At 38.7% G+C, this 27,989-nt stretch overlaps 1 protein-coding gene across 9 annotated transcripts in view; it reads right to left on the reverse strand.

Moving 5' to 3' along the window:
- Positions 1-3,508: 3,508 nt before the first annotated feature.
- nup214 (nucleoporin 214) overlaps positions 3,509-27,989 on the reverse strand; it is a 60,207-nt gene continuing 35,726 nt past the window's right edge. For 3 of the 9 annotated variants that reach the window (XM_016469055.1, XM_016469053.1, XM_016469052.1), the window contains exons 25-36: positions 20,175-20,241; positions 19,908-19,986; positions 19,666-19,744; positions 19,359-19,411; positions 16,932-18,491; positions 13,511-13,581; positions 11,530-11,689; positions 11,080-11,235; positions 10,090-10,261; positions 5,553-5,710; positions 3,920-3,959; positions 3,509-3,838 (exon numbers count right to left, since the gene is read on the reverse strand). In XM_016469055.1, coding sequence (XP_016324541.1) covers positions 3,802-3,838; positions 3,920-3,959; positions 5,553-5,710; positions 10,090-10,261; positions 11,080-11,235; positions 11,530-11,689; positions 13,511-13,581; positions 16,932-18,491; positions 19,359-19,411; positions 19,666-19,744; positions 19,908-19,986; positions 20,175-20,241 — 2,632 coding nt within the window. In that variant the 3' untranslated portion in view covers positions 3,509-3,801. Of the gene's footprint in view, positions 3,839-3,914; positions 3,960-4,852; positions 5,079-5,552; positions 5,711-10,089; positions 10,262-11,079; positions 11,236-11,529; positions 11,690-13,510; positions 13,582-16,931; positions 18,492-19,358; positions 19,412-19,665; positions 19,745-19,907; positions 19,987-20,174; positions 20,242-27,989 lie in introns of those variants that run through there. The other 6 variants (XR_001632557.1, XM_016469058.1, XM_016469054.1 and 3 more) reach the window with 6 other exon arrangements.

Consider the following 27,989-nt stretch of genomic DNA (forward strand, 5'->3'; position numbering starts at 1 on the left):
AAAGGACCAGCATAAACCAGCAAAGGACCAGCTTAAACCAGCATCCCAGCGTCAAAACATACCTAACCAGCATATGCTGTTTTTTTCAACAGGATTAATAAAGACATCGACAACCAAACACACAAACACAAGAACATGACTGAAGAATGAGAGATTATCACAGATTTAGTAGCTATAGTATTTTATTATTTTCATCAACCTCGTCAATATATCCAAAAGTTTGGGGTTTGTTTGCTTGTTTTTGAAAGGAATTGACACTTTTATTCATCAAGGAGGCATTATAATGTTACAAAAGATTTCTATTTTAAATACATGCTGTTCTTTTGAACTTTTGATTAATCAAAAATCCTGAAAAATAAAATGTATCACAGTTTCCACAGCACAACTGTTTTCGACATTGATAAAAATCAGAAATGTTTCTTGAGCAGCAAATCAACATATTAGAATGATTTCTGAAGGATCACGTGACACTGAAGACTGGAGTAATGATGCAAATCTTAGTAAATGCATTTTAAAGCAATTGACCTTGATGTATTACAGTGTCATTTTGGCGTAAGATCTTCCTGTATTCTCATTGTGCGCAGATGAACTGCAGACTGTGGCGGGTTTAGATCATGTGTACCTGCAGCTGGTTTCATCATAGTCTCCCGTGGATTTAAGCGTGTTTGATAATGGAGCGTATTATCCCATTATCCGTGGTTGAAGACGAGGCTTAAACTAAAGCAGCCGAGAGACTGAGAGATTAACACAGTGGTTCCCAACCCTGGTCCTGGAGGCACCCCAACACTGCATGTTTTGCATGTCTCCTTAATCAAACACACCTGATTCAGATCACAGACTCGATCCCAGAGTGCAGACACTCCAGCGGCATGATGGGATTGATCTCTAGACACCAAACTCTGATCATCTGCAGACAAGATTAGTCTTCATTCGTCTGCATTCACTGCTATATTTACACGCGCCTCTCCTGCACCTGTCTCATTCTAAACACATAATCTATAAGATAATAAACAGTCAGACGCCAGATGCTTATGTGGAAAAACAAAACCTCCTCTAATGCCTGAGGAACTACAGGAAGATGCTGGTCAAAATGAAATATCATGATGTATCGCAGGGTCAAAGGACAATGGCGCTCGACACGTGGCCATCTATAACCTCATCACAGCGACAAACGCAAACAAACAAAGGTTTGGATCAGTGGCTTATTTCATGAAACCGGTTTCAGTGGTTACTCGGGTAAGTTTAAGTGTAGTTTCTGCAAACTCAGTTTTTGTTTTTTGTTCAGAATCTCTTCTAGAAGAATCTGGAAGCACTCGAGGCTTGTGAAGCGACACTACTGTGATAAGAGCCTGAGTGACTGACACACACACACACACAATTTATCATCTCATTAGGAAATAAATCACATGTCAGGAATGAACGACAAATATTAAGGCCTACAATTAAGATTTATGTATTTTAATTGCATTTAAAATGTCCATGCATTTGGATTGCAGTTTTAACAAACTAATAAACTTAATGCAATGAATATTTGTCAGTCACACATAAAAGAACAGATCAGATTTCTGTAATAGTACTAATAAACTGAATGTGTTTAAAGTGCACATTAACCAGGTTAATATAGTTTTCATGTAAAGTCAAGTCACCTTTATATAGCGCTTTATACAATACAGATTGCGTCAAAGCAGTTTTACAGTGTTAAACAGAAAAAAAACGTGTGCTGATAATGCAAAAGGACAATAGAACACAGTCCATTTATCAGTTAAAGTCAGTTCATCGTTGATTCAGTGATGTCATTGTCCAGCTCAGTTCAGTTTTCTTCCAATAGTATCTGTGCAATCAAGTCAACAAAATTGCCAGAAATTGTGTCCCCAACAAAGCAAGCCGAAGGTGACAGTGGCAAGGAACCAAAACTCCATTGGTGACAGACATGGAGAAAAAGAAAAAAAACCTTGAGAAACCAGGCTCAGTCGGGGAGCCAGTTCTCATGGTGTGGTTTAATTCCAGACTGCAACACAATCAGATTGTGCAGAGGACTCGTCTGGTTCTCGTGGTCTTGTGCCGATGGCCGACAAGGTCTTCACAGGGGATCTGTCTCTAGGGTTCGTCTAGTTGACATGGTCTCCTCTGACATTCAGGGCTGTAGAGGTCATCTCTAGGTGCTGATCCACCATCTGGTCTGGATACATACTGGATCTGTATGGCGACCTTAGAATAAGAATGAAAGAGACTAATATTAGTGTAGATGCCATTCTTCTAACGATGTAGCGGGTACATCGTATGTTATTGGAAGTGTTCCCGGTTCCGGCTGACCTAATCAATGCAGCCTAACAATCCTTTAACGGATTTGAATTATAGAAATGCGATAGTGTATTATGTGTACGTCAGGTTAAAGAGATGGGTTTTTAATCTAGATTTAAACTGACTGAGTGTGTCTGCCTCCTGAACAACACTAGGTAGATTATTCTAGAGTTTGGGCGCTAAATAGGATCAGTCTGGATCTGCTGCCAGCAGTACATGTTGTTGGTTTAGATCAGTGATCCTCAAATCTGGCTCGCGAGATCCACTTTCCTGCAGAGTTTAGCTCTACCCTAATCAAACACACCTGAGTTTGCTAATCAATGTCTTCAGGATCATTAGAAAATCACAGGTAGGTTTGTTTGATTAGGGTTGGAGCTAAACTCCGCAGGAAAGTGGATCTCGTGAGCCAGATTTGAGGATCACTGGTTTAGATGATTTAACAAGTTTATAGTCCTGTCCTACAGCAGAGAAAGAGTGGAAATGCTCTTCTGGCTGGACTTCCATCAAGCACAACGAACCTCTTAAAATGATTCAGAATGCAGTGGCAGGACTGGTCTTCAACGAGCCCAAAGGAGCCCATGTTACACCTCTCTTTATCTCCCTGCACTGGCTACCGGTTGCGGCTCGCATCAAGTTCAAGACAATGATGCTTGCATATAGAACAGCCACAGGCTCAGCACCCACCTACTTCCACTCACTACTACGAATCTACAGGTGCATCTCAATAAATTAGAATGTCGTGGAAAAGTTAATTTATTTCAGTAATTCAACTCAAATTGTGAAACTCGTGTATTAAATAAATTCAGTGTATTTTGTAATTAAATTACGTAACGCCGTTACATGTAACTAGTTACTCCCCAACACTGGTAAAGTTAATGGATCTAGAATATGGTCATGTAGAATAAGGAACTAATTTTGTGCTGTATAAGTACTAATAAACAACCAATATGCATGCTAATAAGCAACTAGTTAACAGTAAGAATTGGTCCTTAAAATAAAGTGTTACCTTACTTTTTACCTGAATAAATGTAATTGTTTTCACAATGAACAGATTTATGCTGATTCTAAGCAATTTTACTTAAAAGCATTTTGGGAATTTAATTATTTAAATCAAATCAAATAGATGGAAATAATTAACTATGCAATGACTTTTTAAGTGCAGAAATCTGACCCATTTCATTTATACACGAGTAAAAAAATATGCATCACATTAATTTTATTAGTCTTTTATGCCATTGAAATACATGAACTTCAAATAGAGGCCTAAATATTGCCTGAATATTTTTTTACAGTGTGACAGTAAAGCACAGAAATGAAAAGTACAGTCAACAGCACTTGAGTTTATTTCACATTGTGCAGTTAAAACAGAAGAAACACACTGAACATAAAACAGGAGGACATCAGCACACGTTAAGAACATGAACCTCATGGCACATTCAATCCTGCGTGCACACTATAAAATCACAGCAGATCAGATCAGATGACTTCAGTGTCCGCAGATCAACTCCTCCAACTGTTGAACGTCTGAGACGAGGGTCTGAAAAACATCAGAGACATGAATGTGTGGGCAGAACTCTGACGGATGTGTGTGAATGACCGTGAATGACGAAACACTTACTGGTTGGCATTAGTGTTGGTGTTCCCAAAACCTCCAAAACCTACAGACACAGACATAATCAGAGAGTCAGACTTCATCAGCAATGACAGGTGAAGGTAAAGTAAAGAGGTCTGGAGTGGGTTTATCACTGTAACTAGGTAACGTGTGACACGCAGCGAGCAGCACTCGAGTCTGACTTTGGTGATTTATCACAGGAGATGCAGAGAATGCGATGCGAGCACAGCAGAGATCAGAGCTCATGAGAAACAGAACCTGCACTGAACGACTCTATTTAGCACTTCAAAAATCTCAAAACCAGTGTTGTTATTGGTAACTCAAGCTATAATTAGAATTAAAACGATTGAAAAAGGGTTGTCATTAAATGAAATAAAGCTGAATAAAATATAAACATTACATTAACAACTACATTTTGAAAATTAGTAATGCTGCCTTTTGGTTAAAGTACTAAAATTACTTAAATTATATACAGTATATATATAATTTTGTTAAACAAAAGCACACAATTACAAACTAAAATTAAATGCTTTCACAACTAAAATTAAAATTAAGCTAAATAATGAGAATTTTTATTATTTATTTACAAAAGCACAACACTAGTAGACACATTAAGTATTTTTAATTAAGTGTAAGTTCAAGTACTAAAATTACTAAAACTAAAAAATAAAAAGCTTAAAAGAAAAGCTTTAAATTGAAAACAGCACATAAAAATCACAAAAACTAAAATTAGAAATGTTGCCTTAGAAAACAGACAAAAAAAAAAAAAAACTAACAAAATTATCAAAACTAAAATGAAAATATGAGTATAAAAATTTCTCAAGACAAACTTTAGGTTTAGCTTGAAGTTTGAAAGTTTAGATGGATGGATAGATATGGTCAGATGATAGATACAGTGGGTATAGAAAAGAATGACCCCCCTCTAAAATAATCACATTTTGTCACATTATGTCACAAATGAGTGGTTGCTAGGGTGTTGCTATGCGGTTTCTAGAGTACTTGGGGTGATTGCTAGGAAGTTGCTATGTGGTTGCTAAGGTACTTGGCGTGGTTGCTAGGTGTCTAGGGTCTTCTGGGTGGTTTCTAGGGTGTTGCTAGGCGGCTGCTAGGTTGTTCTGGTAGTTGCTAGAGATTGTTGCAGTCAGAAGGTCTGGGCTGGGTTTAGCTTGAAAGGAGGAGATGCATTTACAAATTTAGTCTCAGAATAATATATAATAATAATAATAAGCTTAAATAGAATATCAGTAGGTTGGCTTATAACAATCCCTACACATTTCGTGTTATAGGCTTTCTCAAGCCAACCTAATTAATATTTAAATGAATGAGCATGTCAAACTTTTGGCCAAAGTTGTGTGTGTAATGCAAGATTATCAGGTAAAATGCTAAAGCATGTGATCATCCAGATTTCTAGTTCAGAGACTCAAGCTCCACAAGAAAAGAAACAAACTGCTCCAAAATCTTGTGTAGTTTGAATGAAACTGGTGTTTGATTTCAGTGAACCAGCCAAACGCAGCACGTTCTCGGCTCTAAAGCTAGTCCTGCTGCGGCTGTAAGGGGAAGCCGAATAACAGCAGCATTTGATGCCGAGGGCCTGTGAACTCCTGACCGCTGTCGGTGTGAAAGAGACGTGTGGTTTCACCTCCAGACGAGCCGAAGCCGGAGAAAGCGCCGCTCTGAGTGCCGAATCCCGACGGTGGCGGCTGCTGCTGCTGCTGCGCCAGACTCCCGAACGACGGCGCCGCCGTACTCGAACCCGCTAGAGAGCTGAACGATGACGTATTCTGAGGAGACCCGAACCTGAAACACACAAACAGAAGCATGCATCACGTCAGAGGCTGAACATGCGACACAGATGGCAGTGGGTTTATTTGGGTGAGTTATGCGGCGCGACACAAGTGCGAGACAGACACACACAATCCTTGTGGGGACTCTCCATAGGCATAATGGGTTTTCTACTGTACAGACCTTATATTCTAGTGCCCTACACCTAAACCTACCCCTTACAGGAAACTTTGTGCATTTTTACATTTTCAAAAAAACTCAATTCTGTGATTTATTAGCTTGTTTACCCGTGGGGACCTCAATTTAGGCCCTGAGCTCATCCGTCATAACACGACTCAGATGTACTCGTTTACTCACACTTAGAGAAGACCCTCATGCTGCACGAGCAAATATAGCTGCAGTTGTTTCCAAACTAACCTGTTATTTTCCCTTTATGTTAGTAAGAATCTCCATGTGTTTTGAGTGTCTTGTATCATGATCTGTTCAAGTGCTTCACTTCATTTGCATGCTTATATTTGTTGCTCGTGATCAGGTTTTTTGTTCTTGGCTTTGTTTTGGTTCATTTACTGCATTATTTCTGTCACTGACAAACACGTGAAGGCTGTTTTTTATTAAAGCGCTGTGTTGGTGTGGTTGTTCGTTTCATTCTGCTCACATGACTAATGATCAATATCCATGAATTATCCCACTGGACTCTCAGTGTCTCGTCTCTGTCTCATTTCATTGTGATGCTTCAAAATGTATTTTCTGACATTTTCTCTGCTTTTAACTTTTTACTGTGGGAAATGTTTCTCAAATAGAGGAACACAACAGTCCAGATATCTTATGTGTTTACCTCCCAAAATAACAAAGCATATCGAATTATCTGTAAATGTCTAAAATTCAGTAAGTGATGGAGTTTTTAAAATCATAATTTCTGCACAAATAAAATGACTATCATACTGTATATCCATACAGAACAAACCCATACAATTGTGAAATTATTCAATTATTTCAGATTCCTTTATAGGGCTGCACAATTAATTAAAAAATAAATAAAATCTGATCATAATCCATTTTTTTCCTGGATTATGGAACGTTTTCTGGAACGCGTCAACAGTTTTCTGTCAAAATAAAAGTTTGATGGTTTAACATTTGAAAATGAAAATAAAGAAATGAAGAAAAAACATTAGGACTGTCATTTTACAAGCGCATCTTAAAATAACATTATTTTTCCTAAATAATGTTAATAATATTTTACAGTACATTTAAAAAAATATTTAATGAAATTATCGCCTTTAGAACTTTAATTATTATATTAGGCTGAATTGCGATTTCGATTTTTCTCAGAATTTAAGACCACCAAAAATAAGACTTCTGTTGTACCATTTAAGATATTTAAGACATTTTATGGTCTTACATTTGATCAAACTGATTTTAAGTCATTTGCAGACTGGCCTATTGATTCATGTGGATTACTTTTACAATGTCTTTATGAAGATTTTGATGCTTGTAAGTTTTGGTTTTGTGCTCTTTCAATGGATGGACAAAAACAATGTGAGAAAAATCTCTTAATCACACCTACTCGAGTTTTACCTGTTTGTTCAGCAAATCTACAGATGCTTGTCAACAGAAAAGAAACATTTTCCTCCTTTCTATTATAGTGTATTTTGATGTAAATGTCATTTGTGTGTCATGATTCAAGAAGCTGCCCAAAGCATAGTCAGTCAAAACCACTCAAATCCACTTCAGTCAAGCAGAAATATAATCATGTTTGTGTTTCACTTCATCTCCATGCAATCATGTTGAGAAGCAGAACATACAGCAGCCGCACACACTCGAGTCTGCTGATCTCTGACGGGAGACTCCTGATCTCTCTCACGGCCTGTAATCTCCGCCACACACACACACACACACACACACACACTGCATAATTCACATTCTGCATAATTCCTGACAAACACGCTCATGGGACCTCCAGGTGAAAATGACAATAATCCAACATTTAATTTCCTCATTCTGAGCGTCTGCACACACGTCACGACAAACCGCTTGACAATGTCATCTGATCAACTCAAGACACAAAATACATGGACATTCATCTATTGTGCTGTCTAACATGAACAATAAAACGCAGCTTTGATCCCATCCCATCAGCTTCACTGCACTGTCACGCTTTCATCCAATGTGTTTTCATGCACTGGGCCATTTTGGTCGATTTTGCTTTCATAACACGTCTTCTTTCAAACTAGTGGAAAGAAAACACCCAAAATCCAAAAACTGTGGATTAAATATTTTAAAGGGATAGTTCACCCAAAAATTTAAATTCTGTCATTAATTACTCACCCTCATGTCGTTCCAAACTTATTTTACCGATGTCCTTGCTACGTTTCTGGACCTTGATCGTGGTAATTAATTAATTATAATAATTAATTAATTTAATTTATAATTTATGCATAAAGCAGACGACTTACAGTGCATTCAGGCAATACATTTTTTACCAGTATGTGTATTCCCTGGGAATCGAACCCACGACCTCTTGCGCTGCTAACGCAATGCTCTACCACTGAGCCACAGGAACATGGTAATTACATTGCAGTCTATGAAGGGTCAGAGAGCCCTCAGAATTCATCAAAAATATCTTAATTTGTGTTCCGAAGATGATGAGGGTGAGTAATTAATGACAGAATTTTCATTTTTGGGTGAACTTTCCCTTTAAGACGGTGAATTTGTTTCTTCACTTCAGCAGCACTTTCATACACCAAACTGTACAGTTTTACTCCTATCTATATTTTGAAGGCTTTTACTGAGGGGTTTGCTTGTATATCATTCACACTGATTTACACAACATCTTATTTCTAAAAACATGGTGAAAATGTATTTGCATTCCGTCTATTGACAGTATTTTTTTAGGGATGCACTGAATTTTCGGAAATGGCATCATCAGTTTTTGGCTGAAAAAAAAAAAAAAGGCAGAAAATACAAACTGAAAATATATGCCTTCTTTCCCTTCGCCCTGTGCTCAGCGCTCAGATTTCACTCTTGCTCTAGCCATTATCACGGCGCTACCCAGAAAAGGGCAATCATGTCAGCTGTATGGAAATACTTTAAAGTGTCTGTTCGGTGAAAATTTCAAGAGGAGATACGGTGCCGAAGCACTTTACCATGACAGGTTTGATACACCTCCTGTAAACAAGTTCAGTAAAATTGGCAACATATTCACAGATTCAAATTTCCTTGGGGTTTATGTTTCCCAAAAGCATTGTTAGCTAATTACGGTCGCAAGTTCCATTGAGCTCTATTGGTAACGACGGAATTTGCGACCATAGTTGCTTTTGGGAAACGCACCCATGATTAATAACTCGTGAGCTAAACATTTTTTCAATCGCAGTAACAAAGACAACAAGCTAATTTTCCTCAAAACGAGCCTTCCCCTGCACTGGACAAAATACATGGCGCTCTATGCAGCTGAGAGACAAGTCCGAAGGGACCGACTGCAAACCGAGTGCAAAACCTGAAAAGCGTTACTACTAAAATAGTCAATAACGTCAATGTTACACACTGTAGAGTCACCAAATTCAGTTTACACATCAGTGGTCTCCTACTGGTTATACTAAATTACTTAATTTTAAAAAAAGTGCTTTTGCAAAATAATGTTTTTATTATAAAAATATTCAATAACTTCACTTTAACACATTGTAGTGTCACTGAATTCAGTTCACACATCAATGCTCTCCTGCTGGTTATACTACAACACTGAAAAAAGTGATTATTTTATTGGTTTGTAGTTTTTCAGTTCAGATGAATTACATTTCATGAAATATATGAATATTAATACAATCAATTATATAAAAAGTATTTAAAAATATTTTAAAAGAAGTAATTTTTGGTTTCGGTATTCGGCCAAGCGTATCCGGAATTTTTGGTTTCGGCCCAGAATTTTCATTTAGGTGCATCCCTAGTACTTTCTGAATTATGGAGTGATAAAAAAAAAGAAATCCAAATCTCCTTTAACTTTAAGGTCAACAAAACCAAACAAGAATTTTGAACCAATGTTCAGATTTCTGTTCTGGAAATGTATGCAAATGCACGCATATTAAATAGGATAATGCATCATTTGCGTATTTGAACACAACATTTCAGAAATATTGTAATGTCATAATGCACTGTGATTAATTCACTAGGGAAGTATGGTGATATCTATTAGTTTAAGATTTGACTCTTTTACCCTATATAGTGTCTTCTACTGATGTTTTAAATATTTTTCCTTTTGTATGACAGCATTCTGTGATTGCGTCGTGTTTTTCACGTCACAGAAACCCTACGGCTCTGGGAGGATCTTACACACATTCACGTTAAATCACTATCACGCTGGATGAGGCAGTGGTTTCGCAGACTGACCCAGTGGGACTCACCCAAATCCCCCAACGTTGGAGGCCGTGGTTCCCTCACCGAACACCTTCCCCGAGGAGGAGCCCAGCGGACTGTTGAAGGAAGGGGTGGAGCCAAACCCCGCAGATCCGCCGAACGCTGGAGATCCACCGAAGGTAGAAGGACTGCTGAAGACCGGCGCGCCCCCGAAACCAGCTGCAGAACGCCAGATCAGAAACACACAGATCAGCATTAGATCAGACAGGAGAACAGGAAGCACACTGCCATTGTTCAGGAAAGAGCATCGTTCACGGAGTGCTCTGAAATTACAGCCAGCTGAATAATTCAGTGAGTCTCGTCATTGAATTACATTTTCAGGATCGTTGACATTAAAGTAAATGCCTGTCAAGCTGAATCTAAAAGACTAACTGATCTTCATGATCAAAAACTGAGATAATAATAGTAGTAATAATGATAAATAAAAAATAATAAAAACAATCATAAAATAAAAACAACAACAATAATATATAAAAAAACAAAAAGATAAAACAAAAAGAATAAAAACAAATAAAATAGATAACAACAAATATATAATTGATAAAATCTAAATAATAATAAAAATTATAAAATTAAACAAAAGTAACAAAGTATATAATAATATATAAAACAAGTAATATAATAATAACAACAACAAAGATAAAAAAGTAATAAAATAATAAAATTAATAAAATAAACACAATAATAATAACAAAGACAAAATGATAATAAAAACAAAAAATAAAGTAATATAATAAAGACAATACAAAAGTAATTAAAATGCTAAAAAGTTAATAAACAATAATACAAATAAATAATAATAATAACAAAATAAAATAATAAAAATAAAGGATAACATTAAGAACAAAAATAACAAACAAAATAATAATAATAAAAATTAAACAACACAACAACAATAATAACAGTTCTTGGCATTAAAATGTCCACTTCCTCATTTATGTGTTAGACTGCATTACATTGTGTGGTGTGTGTTTGACCTGGTTTGGTGGGTGTAGAGAACGACCCGAAACCCTGTGCAGCCACAGACCCTGTGCCAGAGCTGAATGAACCGCTGGCTTTCTGTTCACCAAACGAACTGCTGCCGAAACTAAAGCCCTTCGCTCCACTGCTCCCAAACAGGTTAGATGGACCTGCTGGAAACAAACCACACAAGAACTTCAGCACTAATGCAGAGGAGAGATGCTCTTTGGCACTTAAAACACAGATACTATAACCATTTTCATTTTTTATACTTTTTTTAAAATGTAGTTTTTATTCATTTATTTCCGTTTTAGTTTTAGTTATTTAAGTATATCAAATGAAAGTTAAAGTTTTTTTTTTAGTTTTTTATTTCAGTTAACATTTTATTTCAAGTAAAGAAATGTTTTTTTTTTTTTAATGGCTACAGTTTACTACAATTGTACAATAGTAAATATCAGTGTGCTCACCTGTATTAATGGGTTGACCGAATTCAGCTGTGGCTGGCGATCCAAACGGGTTTTTGTTGGCAGCATCTTCACTGGGTTTTCCTCCAAGACCACTGAAAAATCCTGATCCTGATGAAGTGTTTCCGGTGTTTGACCCGAACAGACTTCTGCTGGACTGAGCCTGATAACAAAATCAGATAAACCCCCCCCCCGTGCAATTAGTGTATCAACCAGGGGTATAACGGTACATGTATTCGTCCCGAACGGCCAGGGTACAGACGTTACGGTTCAGTTTCCTGCAATCAGACGACGGAAACAGTCAGTCATATAGGCGATCAAACACAGAAGGGGGAGCGCGCAGTAATGCAACGCTGAAAGAGCAGAAGAAGAGACGGTCGCAATTAGTCAAGTTCCATTGAGCTCTATTGTTAACGAAGGAACATGCGACCATAGTTGCTTCTGGGAAATGCACCCATGATCAATAACTCATGAGCTAAACATTGTTACTACCACTTTTTCAATCGCAGTAACGTAGACAACAAGCTAATATTCCTCAAAATGGGCCTTCCTTTGCACTGGACAAAATACACTGCTCTCTATGCGGAGGCAGCTGAGAGACACGTTCAATTATTTTCTAGATTTAAAGTCCAGTTTCCTGCAATCAGACGATGAATACAGTCAGTCATATAGGCAATCAAACACAGAAGGGGGAGCGCACAGTAATGCAATGCTGAAAGAGCAGAAGAGGAGACGATCTATGCACCAAACCAAGAATGGCACGCAGGCATGCAAGAGCTTGAAGAACCGCCTGCTTGTTTTAAATCAGCAGTGTGGGAAAGTTTCGGCTTCTAGAGACAAACCTGTCTACCAGCCATAAATTGGAAAAATTCATTTTTTTAAGTTTTATTTTGGCCGATTTCTATTCCGGAATTACATTAATCATTTCCCAAAATGTAATTTGTGTGGAAATATTACAAAGTCTGCAAATAGGATGCTAACAGAGGCCAGAGATGCTGAAGACGGACACAAAGAGGAGAAAATACCATACCAGGCAGATCAAGCTCACTGTATACACTATGCAAAATATTGGAAGAAAAAAATAATTGAATTAGGGGTGGTGGGTTATATGAGAGGAACTTACCATCTTCAGAAAAGTTTAGTGGCATTTTCTTTTCCTCTCCAATTAATGCATATTAAAGTAGTGTTTACATGTGCAGCTGCACTGTATTGCTGCTGTTACATAAGTGCCACCTGCTGCCAGAGAATGAATTTGCATTTTCATTCAGTCCGTCTGCTGTTTTTGTTTTGCGCAGGTGTCTTATGAAGCATCATTTCACAAATCTAAAGTCAGAACATTCTGTTTTTGCTTTAAATCTTGAAATTATACAATGTAATTCAAATAAAAAACAACTGCTCATGCTACATGTATGTAGCACTACTCAAAATAGAAAAAAAAAAAAAAAATCCCTGTTGTATCAAATTCGTATCAAACCGTGACCCCAAAACCAAGGTACGTATCGAACCGTGACTTCTGTGTACTGTTACACCCCTAGTATCAACTATATTACTGGCTGGAAGAACTGGAAGAAATCTTATTTATGAATATTAATAAACTTTTAAATATCATATTGCTTTGGTTAAGGGATTTTTAGACCAGTCTGCTGTATTTGAAAAGGTTTCAGGTCTCACTGGCTGGCAGGCAAAACCAAGAGTGAAAACCTGAAATTTGTGTCTAAACAATGGAAATATACAGCCAATATGTAATTCGGGTGACTCAAAGCAGTCATTCAGCAGACTGACAGCTCATCCTGTTTCAAGGCCTGCAGCAGAGAGAAACTCTGAAACTTGTATCTGACATGTTGCAACTCCAGCCTCCACTGCATGCTGATGAAACCCCATCACTGCATCTGAGACTGAGACTCAAACACACACATCCAGCTGAGTAATAACCCGCCTGCTTTAGCAGGTAAAGAGCTTATGATGCGCTTTGTAAGGACTGTACCTGTCCAAAGACGCCGGCTCCGCTGGCCTGCTGTCCAAACACTGATGAAGTGGAGGTGCTGCTGCCAAACACTGAACAAAAAAACACACACAGATATTAAGAGATCAAACATAAAACTCGTTGTGCTTATTCTTTAGCACTGGATGAAAGCAGTCTCAAAAGTATTAAATGCATGCACAATCATCTATGAACTCGATAAACACTGCAAATGCATCTTACTATCCACAACCTTTCAAATACCTTTCAAAGAAATTCAGATTTAAATGTACAGTGAACTGCACAAATAGAGACGTTTCTTTTGTAAAAGTACTTGCAACAAGGATGATGCACATTTGTGGATCGAGTGGAATGCATGCATTCATTGACCATCCTATTTGATTCACTTGGATTTTGAGACTTGATTGTCTGACTGAAACATGCTTCATGCTTCATGCTCCTCTATCTGTTTGACTGATTCAGTAATGCACAGATGAAAAAAACAAACAGCAGTTGATCTCAAATATGCAGTCAACAAATCATGACATGAAACATGAAATCACTCTCAAATATTAATAAATGAATGCACCTATGAAATGATAAAAACTGCATGTGTATTGTACTATCCACAATAAAACCCAGAATTAAAAGTGCAGCGATTTGTACAAATAAAGACATGTTTGTGAATACAATTTTTTTTGTATTAGTGTGTCAGAATTTGTGCAAGCAACAAGGAAGCATTTGACTAATTTGCATGTTGAGGCTGAAACACTGACTTTCAACACTTTCTTTGTGCTCCTCTATCCATTTGACTGATTCAGTAATGCACAGTTCTTCTCAAATGTCATTGATTATCCAGAACATAATATGCAGTCTAAGGTGATTCCGACAGATACATCTGCAACATTTTAATCAGCACATTCTTTAGAGTTCTATGTGGCCCTCAACAAGCAGAGAGTAAACGGGTGTGAACAGGGCATCCTACAGTGTCACTGAAGCTCAGGGGTCAGGGGTCAGAGACTCAGCTGTTTATAATGTGGAAGTCTCAGGATCTCTGAGAATTCATAGGAATGGGAGAAATCCTGGCCTGAGGACACGCCCGAGACTGCTGCACATTCCAGTGCTGGACAATCTCATCCACGACCCTGACATGCTCATGACACATGAACAACACTCAATTACTCCTTTGAACATACACACTAGATGTCAACACTTTTAATGTAGCTAGTGTCTGTCTTCACCTATTACCACTTAGCCGCTTTTCCACCATCGTAACTAAAACGATCTGAGCATGGGGTAAAAAATGTGACAAAGATAAACTTTTAAATATCAGCTTTAAAATGTGGATTTACAGTGAATTTTTAGCATGATTTTAAGAAAAAAAAGTTCACCCAACATAGTTTGGATTAGGCCTAGGCGATAAAATAATAATTATTAGGGCGATATAATTTTCCTTGATAAAACGATAAGAATTCAATAAATGTTCAATATAATGTTTATGCGCCAAAAGCGTTACGAAACTCATTTGAACCGTGCCATACAGAGCATTTGTCCACTCGGCTCAAAGTTTAAATGGCAGCGCAGCGTGAGCTTCCTAGAGCAGATACGTTTACTCGCTGAGAAGCCTCGGTCACTAAACAGTGCTGTGAGATCCAGTGTGAAGAGCTTTAATTCAGCGAAGAACACATGACTCAGTGATTTAAACTAGTTTAAAGCCAGATGAAACAGCGCTGACAAACAGGAGAAACACTACATAACTATACAGTCAGAAGGCTTTTCAATCCACAAATCACCATCATTTACCACTGATTTACCATAGTAACACTAACTGCACCATGGTATTGTGGCAGAAATGTAGGATATTCATATAGAATTTTATTATATTATTAACGTAGACATGTATTAAATGTATTAAACGAGTAATGGCATACAATTATAGTCTTTTTTGTGATTAAACAGTGCTGCGTTTCAAACACTTAAGCCAGCTCTTTTGTTTTGCTTTTTTTGGCTATTCATAAGCTGTGGTTCTCATTTCATTGCCTGTGATTCCTTGCATAGTTTACATACAGTATCAAGGCATCATCAAGTTAACAACTGATGCATTCCTGTAGCTAAAACAGTAGAGCAAGGTCACGGGTTCAATTCCCAGGGAAAGCAATAACTGGTAAAATGGGTACCTTGAATTCAATTTAAGTCGCTTTGGATAAAAGTGTCTACCAAAAGCATTAATGTAAATGCATTTGTTACTTACATTCTTACTCTGATTTCACAGCACCATAGTGGAAAAAGAAACTGTAACCATGCCAGCTGTTCAGCACAATGGTGGAAAAGCAGCTTTTGTTTTTGCAACTACACAGGTAGGGCTGTACAACCATATGGCTTTCACTATAAGGCCCAGTGTGATAATTAGATTGCAAAATGCTTCAATTGAATTAATTAAATACACAGCCTACTGCATGTGCTGCCGGCTTCACAGTGAGCAAGTGGCGTTAACATCAAGATGCTCTGTTCTGTAATCTACACTACACCAGGCTCATGTATAAATGTGGGACAATCCCTCTGGGGTTAAGAGTACTGATCAGGTGAAGGCTCATGTCTCACTTCTAGTCATGATCAGGAGCGTTGCTAGCCTTTCATCAGTTCTGGTACTGGGGGTGGGTGGGGGTCCCTGGCCCCAGTACCAGTACTGATGAAAGGCTAGAAACGCAACCCCCCCACTACTTCGCTGACACATCAAAGACATTTGCGAGTTTTTTTTTCAGATAGTGGACTGTAAACATCACCTCCTCTACTATTATTGTTTTCGGTCTTAAGAAGTATCCCATTACAATATAAAAAAACTCATCACTGCATGAATGAACTGTTCGAATTAATCCAACTGAATCACAAACAATTTGTTAACTTTTTGCAAACCACCTTGACCAATTTAAGCAATAGCGATTAATTTGCGAATAGCTACTTCTGCTTCTAAACAGCTGACAGAAAACACAGAACATGATTGGTGAAATATTATCAGGGAAAGCAATTCTCAAGTTGGTATGGCAGAGGTCTCCAACCCTGCTCCTGGTGAGCTCCTGTCTTGCAGATTTCAGCTTCAACCCCAATCAAACACACCTGAACTAGCTAATCAAGGTGTTCAGGGTTACTTGATAATGACGGGCAGGTGTGTTGGAGCAGGGCTGGAACTGAAGACTGCAGGACGGTAGCTCTCCAGGAGCAGGGTTGGAGTATATGGTAATCTCCACCATCAGACAAGGATTTAGAAGTAGTATTTCACTAGGACTCATACCCCAGTAAAAAAAGGTCTAGCAAGCAACTACAGAGCAACTTTAATCCAGCAACTTCTTAGTTAGCACTAGCCCTATGCCTTATCCACTACACCTCATGTATCATTTTCTACATCCTACTCTTTCCTGTTGGAATTTGTGAAAAAAAAAAAACCCACTTGATTGTTGTCCAAAGCCGAATCCAGAGGATGCTGTGGTGGTGTTGCTCCCAAACATGGATCCCTGGCCAAAGCCTGAGCTGGACTGTCCGAAGACAGGAGCGCTGCTCTGGCCAAAGAGCCCAGTGCCAGTGCTGGGTGTGGAGCTGGTGCCGCTGGCTCCGAAGGAGAAGGAACTGGCACTGTTGGCGCTAGAGGATCCAAACAGTCCTCCTCCTCCGCTGCTGGTGGCCGATGTGGTGGAGGCCGCAGCTGGCTGCCCAAACCCAGAACTTGCGCTAAATGCCGGCTGACCAAAAGTGAAGCTGCTAGCAGATCCAGAGGCTGCAGGCTGGCCGAAACCTGCACTGGGATTCTGTCCAAAGGGAGGTTTGCCAAAGCCAGAGGTGGTAGAATTGGCACCAAAGACGGTAGATCCGAATGCTGTGGTCTGAGTGACGGAAGTGGGTTGTCCGAAAACTGGGCCTGGGGTTGGAGCTGTGCTGGAGGTGATGGCTGCAGATGGGATGGAGGAGGCCGCTGTAGCGACAACACTGGTAAGACTGATGGCTCCTACTGTCAGACTGTCTGTGCCACTTGAAGGTGGGGCAAAGATTGAGCCTGTTTTTTCAGACACTGGAGCTGAAGATGAGGTGGTTGCTGGTGTCTCTTGGGGTAAAGGAGTAGCTGTGGAAGTGCTGGTGGTCTCGGGGGGAGGATCAGACACTGGCTCTGCTGCAGGAGGCTCAGAAACAGGCACCGGCATCTCGGATGGTGGGGTAACTGAGGGAGGAGGAGTGGGCGACACTCCGAGAGTTGGAGGAGATGGGGGCTTGTTGGAAGGAGCTGCAGTGGGCTCGGTACTGGTGGGAGCAGGGGCTTCAGTGACTGGTACGGCTGATGGAGCACTTAAGGTTGGTGATTTAGGACTGGGTTCTGCTGGAGGTTCCTTAGGTTCAGTATCAGTGGAGGGAGCTGGCTCAGTTGAAGTCGTCGTCTCTGGCTGGAGGGACTTTGTTGGAAGAGTTTGCGTTTCTGACAGAGGTGCACGCAGAAGACTGCCGAAAGAAGTGGCAGCTGTAGAAAAGGAAGATGTCGAGGGAATGGTGAAAGTTGGCTTTTCTGAAGGAGCAGTTCCCTCCTGTGGTTTAAAGGTGAATGTAGATGTGCCAAATCCTTGTGCCGTAGTCGTCTTTGGAGCCTCTGCTGTAGCACCTGTTGATTCTGATAAACTTCCAGCCTTGATTTGTGCAGAACCAAATGCAAATCCTGTAGATCCATTGCCAGGTGGTCCAAAGGAGAAACTCAAGGTGGTCTTGGGAGCTTCCTTTACGTCTTCACTTTGGCCCACTCTTAAGCCAGAAAAGGAGCCAAGAGTTTCTCCAGCATTGCCCTGGGCTTTGGGAGCTTGAGGGAGTTTAGATGGCTCAGGAGGTGGTGTAGAGGAGTTCACGCTGTGTGCAGGAGATGCCAATTTTGGAGTGAAGGAAAAAGGCTCCTCAGACCCCACAGGACCAAACGTCATCTTTGTTCCCATGCTGCTTGCAAAAGAGAACTTGCCTGGTAGGCCAGAACTCTTCACTATTTGCAAAAGTAGGGAAAAAAAAGACATTTAATAAGAGAGGTGTGACTACTAAGCCAACAGCAGGTCCAGAACCTGCAGAGTTTCTCACACATTCTGCATTGAATTTGAGAGACTATTGGTCGAATTGTGCTAAATGGATTTCAACATGGGAAACGGTACTACCCAAAGCTGCAAATCCAACACTTTTATTAATAGTTGGGGTCTAAATCAGTGGTTATCAACTAGAGCCCGACCAATATATAGTTTTGCCGTTATTATTGGCCGATATGAGCATGTCGTAGATATATCGTATCGGTGAATATGCTGGCGATATGAAATTTTTTTTTACAGAACATATAACGCAGATTAAATGCTTCTGAATGGTGTAATTACTTAGTTTGTCGGCCGATATATCGATCTTTTTTAATCCCTAATAGCGGTATCGGCCCCCAAAAAACCCATATCAGTCGGGCTCTATTATCAACGTCCCCACTATCCACAACAATATTTCATGCCCGGCTTGCCCTTTTTAATTCAATGAAATTAGGAGGGATCCATAGATGAAAATAAGTAACTAAGATAATTATAATAAAAATATCATTTTTAAATTCCAGAAGTTTGGGGCTGAATTAAAATAAGAACACTCTTGATTTGTAGTTGTTTTTCTTTATTTCAAAGATTTTTTTATTTAAAATAAGTTTGCCAAGGCCCCAGTCCCTGGTTGAGAACACAGGCTCTAAATTATGTGGAGATTTCTGCAGATTCTAGCGGCACTGACTCCTGGCCATTGGCACGGCACATTTCTGACTAATACAGTGTTAAAAGTGAACAAGATCAAACGTTTGCATTTCTAAATGACACAAGACACATATAGTAGATGCTACCTTGAGTGTTGTTGGTGTCCTGTGATTGAGAGGTGAAACTGAACCCCGATGACCTGTGAAACAGCAAACAGCAGACTCTGTGTCTAAACCACATACTGGAGTTCATATTTATATACAAACAATATAAAGACATTAGACATGCTTAATATTCCAGTATATCAGAAGTGCTGCTGAAGAGACACAAGAGCAAAGCCGTATGAATAATATAGACTAGATCAAGATAACCACTCATGATAATAATCAATAACAACCATGAAGACATGTACTGAGATTAAGGGGGTCACAGTAATAAGGTTTAGTAACTCACGGAGCAGTAAATGAAAAGCCCTTTGAGTTCTTCTCACTGATGGATGAAGATGCTCCTGCATCAGGTTTAGCAGCTCCACCTGCAGCAGCCCAAACACAAACCAGTTCATTACTACAATCAAACCATTACTCCACAGATACTGGAGTATAAACTAAGTAGTGCAGCCCTCATTTCATCTGTTTAGCATTTATTATTCTTATACTATACTATTTGTACATGTGGGAACTCTGAGTCACACTCACCAAACACAAAACTAGCTGATGTAGTCTGGGCTGGACCTGCCAGCGGTGCTGGGACCTTTAATGCACCTTGAAACGAGTTCTGCAAGTAAAAACAATGGTTACACCACATGGCAGATGTTTGCTCACTCTGGAGACTTTGTGCTTGTGATTTGTAAGAGGAAATCCTTGTTACTAACACTGAATTCTGATGAAAAGCAGTTTGACATTTCAATCAGCAGCAACTGTACTATTGTGACTGGTGTTTGGAGCAGCTCATGTGTGACTCACTTTATTGGCTTCCACCGTTGCCAGAACCTGCTGAACTACCTGAGCCGCCGGTGCTGGAACAGATGCGCTACAGACACATAAAACAGAGTCATGACTAGGGCTGAAACGATTAGATGACATTGTCAACAATAAAAAAAAAATTGTCTACAAATATTTTTGTTGTCGAACAGTCATTTAATCTCATATAACCTAATGTAAGGGCCTGAAATAACGCGGTTTGACTAGTGTGACACTGTAGCTCAGGACTGTAATTCAGCGCTGCCGGATGCAATTCAAGAGAAGACGACACTTATGAGAGTCGGAATGTAAACATAGTCGAACCAGGCGGTGCTGAGAGCGGCATTTAGATGATTATGTAAATATGTGCTGCAAACTTTCCTCTCAATAACAAAATAAACGGCAGTTAAGAAAGAATCTGATCATTGCGATATTGATTTAAAGCCAGCCGCTTTACAGTATTTGATAGGGCTGTCACTAATGATTATTTTAGTAATCAAGTAATCAGTTTATTATTCTGATTATTCTTTTTTTTTTGTGGTAATAAAAATAGACCTATGTGAACAATAAACTTTAAAATGACTTAAAATACATATATAATAGCAATGAGACAATTATAATTGGTTCAAATAAAATATTAAAAGCAAGAGGGTACATTAAACAAAACAGTTCAAAAACATAATTTAATAAAATAATATAATCATAACTTATGTAAATTTTGTATGACATCAAATGCCAGCAAGAGGGCGCCAACAGCTGGAGTTTGACGCGGTCCGTGCATGTAAATGATAATTGTTTGTGTGGAGCAGCATTTACTGTGAACGGAGCCACTCTGAGATGCACGTAACCTACACGCATATAAATAAAGCGCATATTAAACCCGCAGCGTATATATTTATTTAATTGAATCGCAGCCTTTGAAATAATAATGCTTTTCATGCGTCCGTAATATTCCGGTATTCGCACACACACACACACACACACACACACACACACAGTGGGTATAGAAAATAATCACCCCCCTTTAAAATAATTACATTTTGTTGCTTGTAGCAATGTACAATTGTACATTGTAGCAATTGTAGCCTGAAATGAAGACGGACACAGTTTTTGTTTTATCCAGCTGTATTTACTCAGTGCAACTTATAACATCCAAGTGAAAGATAGAACAGCAAAATGTCATAAAAAAATAAAAAAAACAGAATAATTGAGTTGGAAAAAGGATCACCCCCTCCTAAAAATGATTTGTAAACTCAATCAGGTGTAGCTAATCACCTTCTCAATGGCACACAAAGCCATTTGACTTTCAACTGTGATCAGCTGTGGTCAGTTTGATTAGCTCAGCATGAAAAGAGCTTTCCTCGAGCATTTCAGTCCTTGGTAGTGCAACTTAAGCAAAGTCAACTATGGGTGGCAAAGCACTGTCAAAAGATCTGAATTTTTTTGTATCCATCTCCTGACCACAACTTTATCCCAAAGGCTTTATCAATGCATTGAAGTGATAGTTTGGTCTGCATAGATCTGTCTAAGTTCTTGATGCAGTCTCTGGTATTTTCATAAGTATAATGTGAATTTGTTTTAGCATCACGTTCATGAGAGATTTCCATGAACATCTATTACTTCTGTGAGGCATATTTGAAGTTTCTGTGTGAGGGCGCCCTCTGGCTATGAGTACGAAAGAAACAGACATTACATGTGTTTGTTTAGCACTCAGCAATGCTCACACCACCCTATTGCCCTTTCTCCAGTATACAGGTATTTTTTTATTTTTTTATTTATTTTACAGTGGATGCATAAAGGCTCATATTTCATATTAAAGGCATGGATGGGCTCCTTTTTTATCATAATAGTATAACATTTTATAATAAAATCTTTCTAAAGACTTATAGGCTATAGGCTGGGCTGTCTGCATGTTAACAGGTAACCTTGCAGGGTTTCTGTAAAATAAATTATTTTCTAATTAATACATCATTATATTTATTCTTAAACTATAGGGATTTAACGATTCACACAACTCACGATACTGATTTCTCTATTAGATTCGAAGACAAATTATAAATGAAAAGGTGTCCTTTTTTTATTGCTTGGACAAAATGCTGCACATGTGAAACAGAAATGTCAAATAACAAAACTAAATTGAAATTTTAAAACAAACCCCAAATCTAATCAAATAAATAAGACAAAAAACCTCTTTATATAAACAAAGGCTTTGCCTGTGCTCTTTCCATTCAAAATTAGAGGCAACCACTGCATTTGAATCACAATCCAAACAAAGATGCTGAATACATGCAGCATGAGCAGTTTTTTTTATATCTAAATTAGATTGTATAATTTGAAATTTTAAGACAAAAACAGAATGCTCTGACTTTGGTTTTAATAAAGACAGCAGGCGGGCTGAATGAGACGCAATTTCACTCTCTGACAGCAGGGGGCGCTTATGGAACAGCAGTAATACAGCATTTCCTTGGCTGTAAACAAAACAGTCCAGCGCTAATGAACGCTGCTTTAATACGCATAATACAGAGACGATATGAAAAGAAAATATCATCTAAACTTTTCTAAAGAGAGTCAGTTCCCCTCAGAGATGCATTCATATAAACTCCTACCCAAGTGGCAACCTTCCGGTCTCTCTCTTGAAACCAACATGGAAGTGACTTAAAGGGGGTCTTATTATGCTCTTTTACAAAGTCTTGATTTTGTTTTGGGGGTGTACTAGAACATGCTCTCATGCTTAGTGGTTCGAAAAATTCATTATTTTTCACATAATTTACATTATTAAATTACCTTTCTCCCCAGCCTGGCACAAACGGCTCGATTAGTTCCGGGTTTGATGAAGGCCCGCCTTCCAAAAAACAAAATGTGTTGTGATTGGTTAGCTGTCCCAGTGCGTTGTGATTGGCGAACATCTTAGACGGTGTTTCAGTACTGCCACGCCATTCACACAGAACGCGTCTTTGCGTCTAAAAAGATGCAGCACTCAGGAATGGTTTTTAAAAAAGCGCAGCGTAGAACGCAAGGGGTCTCGAGACGCGCTTTTGAGACGTGATGCAATAACGGCAATAAAAATATAAAAAAATACTTTACTCACCAGAGATATTCAGTGACAGAGATATTTCTCTCCAAGCTCTTTTTTTAAGGAACAAGTTGTGATAATCGCTTGAAGAAACATTATATAATTCAGGGTATCTGGACACAGGCACTACGAGCGCCTCCTCCGCCATGTTGCTGGAAATAAAACAGTTGTCATGCCAACTTGCTACTGTAAACAGAAGCTCGCAACGCTTGCCCCGCCTTCAAATTTTTCTGATTGGTCCACTGCTTTGGAACTGACATTGATGAGCGGCGCTGCGTGTAAAATCTGAAATTCTTTTAACTTGACACAATGTCTTAAAAACGCGGTGCTGCAAAAGACGCGAGACTAACGGTCATGCACGTCCATCAAGCGCGTGTTTACATAGAAAAACAATGGAAAAGTAGTGCAATGGAATGGAAAAACGCGTTCTGTGTGAATGGCCCATAACTCTGTAGCAGCACTTCTTCGTCGTCGTCGTCTTGTCTGATGCACTTAACCAAGCATTTAACCACGACCTCGCCCCTCCCCACCCCCCAACCATTCGAATTATTTCCATAGGCAGGAATTATTTTAATGATATTCTAATGAGCTGCTTTGTGACATCACAAAACCCTGGAAACCATCGTTGTAGTCCAAACGAGCCGTTCGTTGTAGTTCATGAAATGGGATAAAAAAAAAAACGAAATATCTCCCTGTGGAGTGGATTTGTAACTTTGTAGATCTTTTTTATGCCCAAACATACACACTACACACCTTGAGTGACAGGTGGATTGCCGCTGCGGTCACCACCGTCGAGCTAGGCGGGCATGGTTTCAGCAAGCAGCTCCACCCACGTCCCACCTCTTTGCCCATTTTCGATTATTCAGGAGTGACGCGCTGCCAAGATGGCGACGGCCAGCTCTGCCCATTTTGGGCTTAAAAAATGCTCCTCAGAAACCTACGGGTGATGTCACGGACACTACCTCTATGTTTTTATACAGTCTATGCTCCTACCTCCAACTGTATTGTGATTCGTTTAACATCTCAACCGATCTGAATTGTCACATATTTGTAGATTTTCAACCGGCTTGCGGTGAATCGTTACATTCCTATTAAACTATATTTTTAATTACAAAAGTGTTATTACAGTACTATTTTTAATTTTGTTTAATATTTTTAGCAATACTAATCATAATAATAATTAGTCATTAATATTTAAATCTGGTGTTCTTTATTATTTTTGTTAATTTGTAAAAAAAAATATATATACAATGGTGTGAAAAAGTGTTGGCCCCCTTCCTGATTTCGTATTTTTTTGCATGTTTGTCACACTTTAATGTTTCAGATCATCAAACAAATTTAAATATTAGTCAAAGATAACACAAGTAAACACAACATGCAGTTTTTAAATGAAGGTTTTTATTATTAAGGGAAAACAAAATCCAAAACTACATGGCCCTGTGTGAAGAAGTGTTTGCCCCCCTGTTAAAACTGTGGTTTATCACACCTGAGTTCAATTTCTCTAGCCACACCCAGGCCTGATTACTGCCACACCTGTTCGCAATCAAGAAATCTCTTAAATAGGACCTGCCTGACAAAGTGAAGTAGACCAAAAGATCCTCAAAAGCTAGACATCATGCCGAGATCCAAAGAAATTCAGAAACAAATGAGAAAGTAAGTAATTGAGATCTATCAGTCTGGAAAAGGTTATAAAGCCATTTCTAAAGCTTTGGGACTCCAGCGAACCACTACAGATGAATGGCTTTGTGTTTAGGGATGTTGGGATACATCTGAGAAACAGCCCGAGCATTTGAACAAAAGAGGTCTGATGTTCTGCATTCACATTTCTTTTTCCTTCACGTCTGAGCCTGTGAGCGTGATGCTCATACAGCACAGGAAGTTCAAGTGGAAAGTGTCCTGCGGGCTGTTCAGGACAAATATCTGCCACCGTAGTGCCGGTCAGACAGACACAGAGTGAGCAGGCAGAACGGCCGGTGCTCAAGTGACCAAGAATATGATGAAGAGCAGTAACTGGAGCAGAGGAAGAGAAGAGAAGTGCTCTGATAAACAGCTCGAGTGCTTGAATTGCAGTGACCTCATTACAAAGGTCACCTGACCTCTATATGGTGAACAAATTAAATGAACTCAAGTGTGTGTGTGTGTGTGTATATGTGTGGACGTTACCCATCTGTCTCTTTCTGCATCAGAATGAGAGATCAATACAGACAGGAAGAGACACACACAGGGTGAAACACTAGTGTAGTGCATATTGCGCAGTACACATTAGGGAGGACAGTATCTATCTATACACGAGTAGCTATCAGCAAAGGCATAAAAGCTCACTTCACTCCAAGGACAATAACTATAATGATTAACTATCATGTTTTAATGATTGTATTAATTCTACGATAATAGTTAAGTTCACATCACAGATACAACAATAACAACATAGAGGAACAATAATGATATAATTTTATTCTGAACGATTTTTCTAGCTGATGAACGGTAAAAACATTGACAGTCAATCAGAATCCAACTACTTTAAAGAGCTTGGGCATTTAAAGACAAAACTGCAGCGCATGGTTATAATGAACAGAACTAGGGATGTTCATATTAACAGGTTAACTGTTAACCGACCGTGAAGAATTTTGACCGATTAATACAATCAGTTAAACGGTTTTATTTTTTTGTAGTAATTTATCAAAATATTTAAAAAGGTTTGCTGCATGGTTGAAATACGCTACGCATATAAAAAAAAGTAGGTTTACAGACTCATTGCAAGTTATCGCAAACGCTTGATTGCAGTTGTTGCTGCTAAGGGTGGCCCAACCAGTTATTAGGTTTAGGGGGTAGGTAAGGTTTAGTAGTTTTGGATTTTGTTTTCCCTTAATAATAAAAACCTTCATTTAAAAACTGCATGTTGTGTTCACTTGTGTTATCTTTTACTAATATTTAAATTTGTTTGATGATCTGAAACATTAAAGTGTGACAAACATGCAAAAAAAAAAAAGAAATCAGGAAGAGGACCAACACTTTTTCACACCACTGTATATATTAAAATCGCTATTAGACCCCCCCCCCCCAATATACAGATGAATGGCTTTGTGTTTAGGGATGTTGGGATACATCTGAGAAACAGCCCGAGCATTTGAACAAAAGAGGTCTGATGTTCTGCATTCACATTTCTTTTTCCTTCACGTCTGAGCCTGTGAGCGTGATGCTCATACAGCACAGGAAGTTCAAGTGGAAAGTGTCCTGCGGGCTGTTCAGGACAAATATCTGCCACCGTAGTGCCGGTCAGACAGACACAGAGTGAGCAGGCAGAACGGCCGGTGCTCAAGTGACCAAGAATATGATGAAGAGCAGTAACTGGAGCAGAGGAAGAGAAGAGAAGTGCTCTGATAAACAGCTCGAGTGCTTGAATTGCAGTGACCTCATTACAAAGGTCACCTGACCTCTATATGGTGAACAAATTAAATGAACTCAAGTGTGTGTGTGTGTGTGTATATGTGTGGACGTTACCCATCTGTCTCTTTCTGCATCAGAATGAGAGATCAATACAGACAGGAAGAGACACACACAGGGTGAAACACTAGTGTAGTGCATATTGCGCAGTACACATTAGGGAGGACAGTATCTATCTATACACGAGTAGCTATCAGCAAAGGCATAAAAGCTCACTTCACTCCAAGGACAATAACTATAATGATTAACTATCATGTTTTAATGATTGTATTAATTCTACGATAATAGTTAAGTTCACATCACAGATACAACAATAACAACATAGAGGAACAATAATGATATAATTTTATTCTGAACGATTTTTCTAGCTGATGAACGGTAAAAACATTGACAGTCAATCAGAATCCAACTACTTTAAAGAGCTTGGGCATTTAAAGACAAAACTGCAGCGCATGGTTATAATGAACAGAACTAGGGATGTTCATATTAACAGGTTAACTGTTAACCGACCGTGAAGAATTTTGACCGATTAATACAATCAGTTAAACGGTTTTATTTTTTTGTAGTAATTTATCAAAATATTTAAAAAGGTTTGCTGCATGGTTGAAATACGCTACGCATATAAAAAAAATTAGGTTTTTAGAGGAGAAAAAAAAAAAACATAAGTCGTGTCTAAGTCGCATTTTATTATTTCATTCAGAAATAGGCCTAATGACGACACGAAAGGTTTACAAACATTATAATAAACACTGTAAACATAGCTAGGCTAGTTTAGTTCCCCTCACTCCACAACAAATCCTTTCAATTGACAGTATTTAGAAAAGTACAAGAATTAAAAATATAAGAAGCTATAGTTAAATGACAAGCCAAAACGAATTAATTTAGGCTAAAACGAAACTGAAACCAATGTTGCGTCTCTCATTCGACACAAAATCAAATGTTTCCGTATTCGCGATGTATTTGAATATTATTTATTATGTAGCCTAAAATATTATTTATTATGTAGCCTACTTCACTCGCTTTCCAATATCCACATAAAACAAAATGGTTTGCATAACATAATTCACGGCAGTATGGTGATAACGCTTAACAGCACAGATTTTACTATACATATTTAAACTGAGCAGTGTGTTTTTTTCCCCATATGTTTGACTGACTGTATTTTATTATGATAATGAACAGGCTGCATCGTCAAGGTAGCAATGCTTAACTGTGTGCGCGCACACAGTGATGTGCTGGCGCAATCACTTGAATTTTTTCCTTCTAACAGTGGAAGAAACTACTCCTTTTAGTCATAAAGA

Source organism: Sinocyclocheilus anshuiensis, unplaced genomic scaffold (assembly GCF_001515605.1).
Source record: "Sinocyclocheilus anshuiensis isolate Anshui unplaced genomic scaffold, SAMN03320099.WGS_v1.1 scaffold1045, whole genome shotgun sequence".
Lineage (NCBI taxonomy): Eukaryota > Metazoa > Chordata > Actinopteri > Cypriniformes > Cyprinidae > Sinocyclocheilus > Sinocyclocheilus anshuiensis.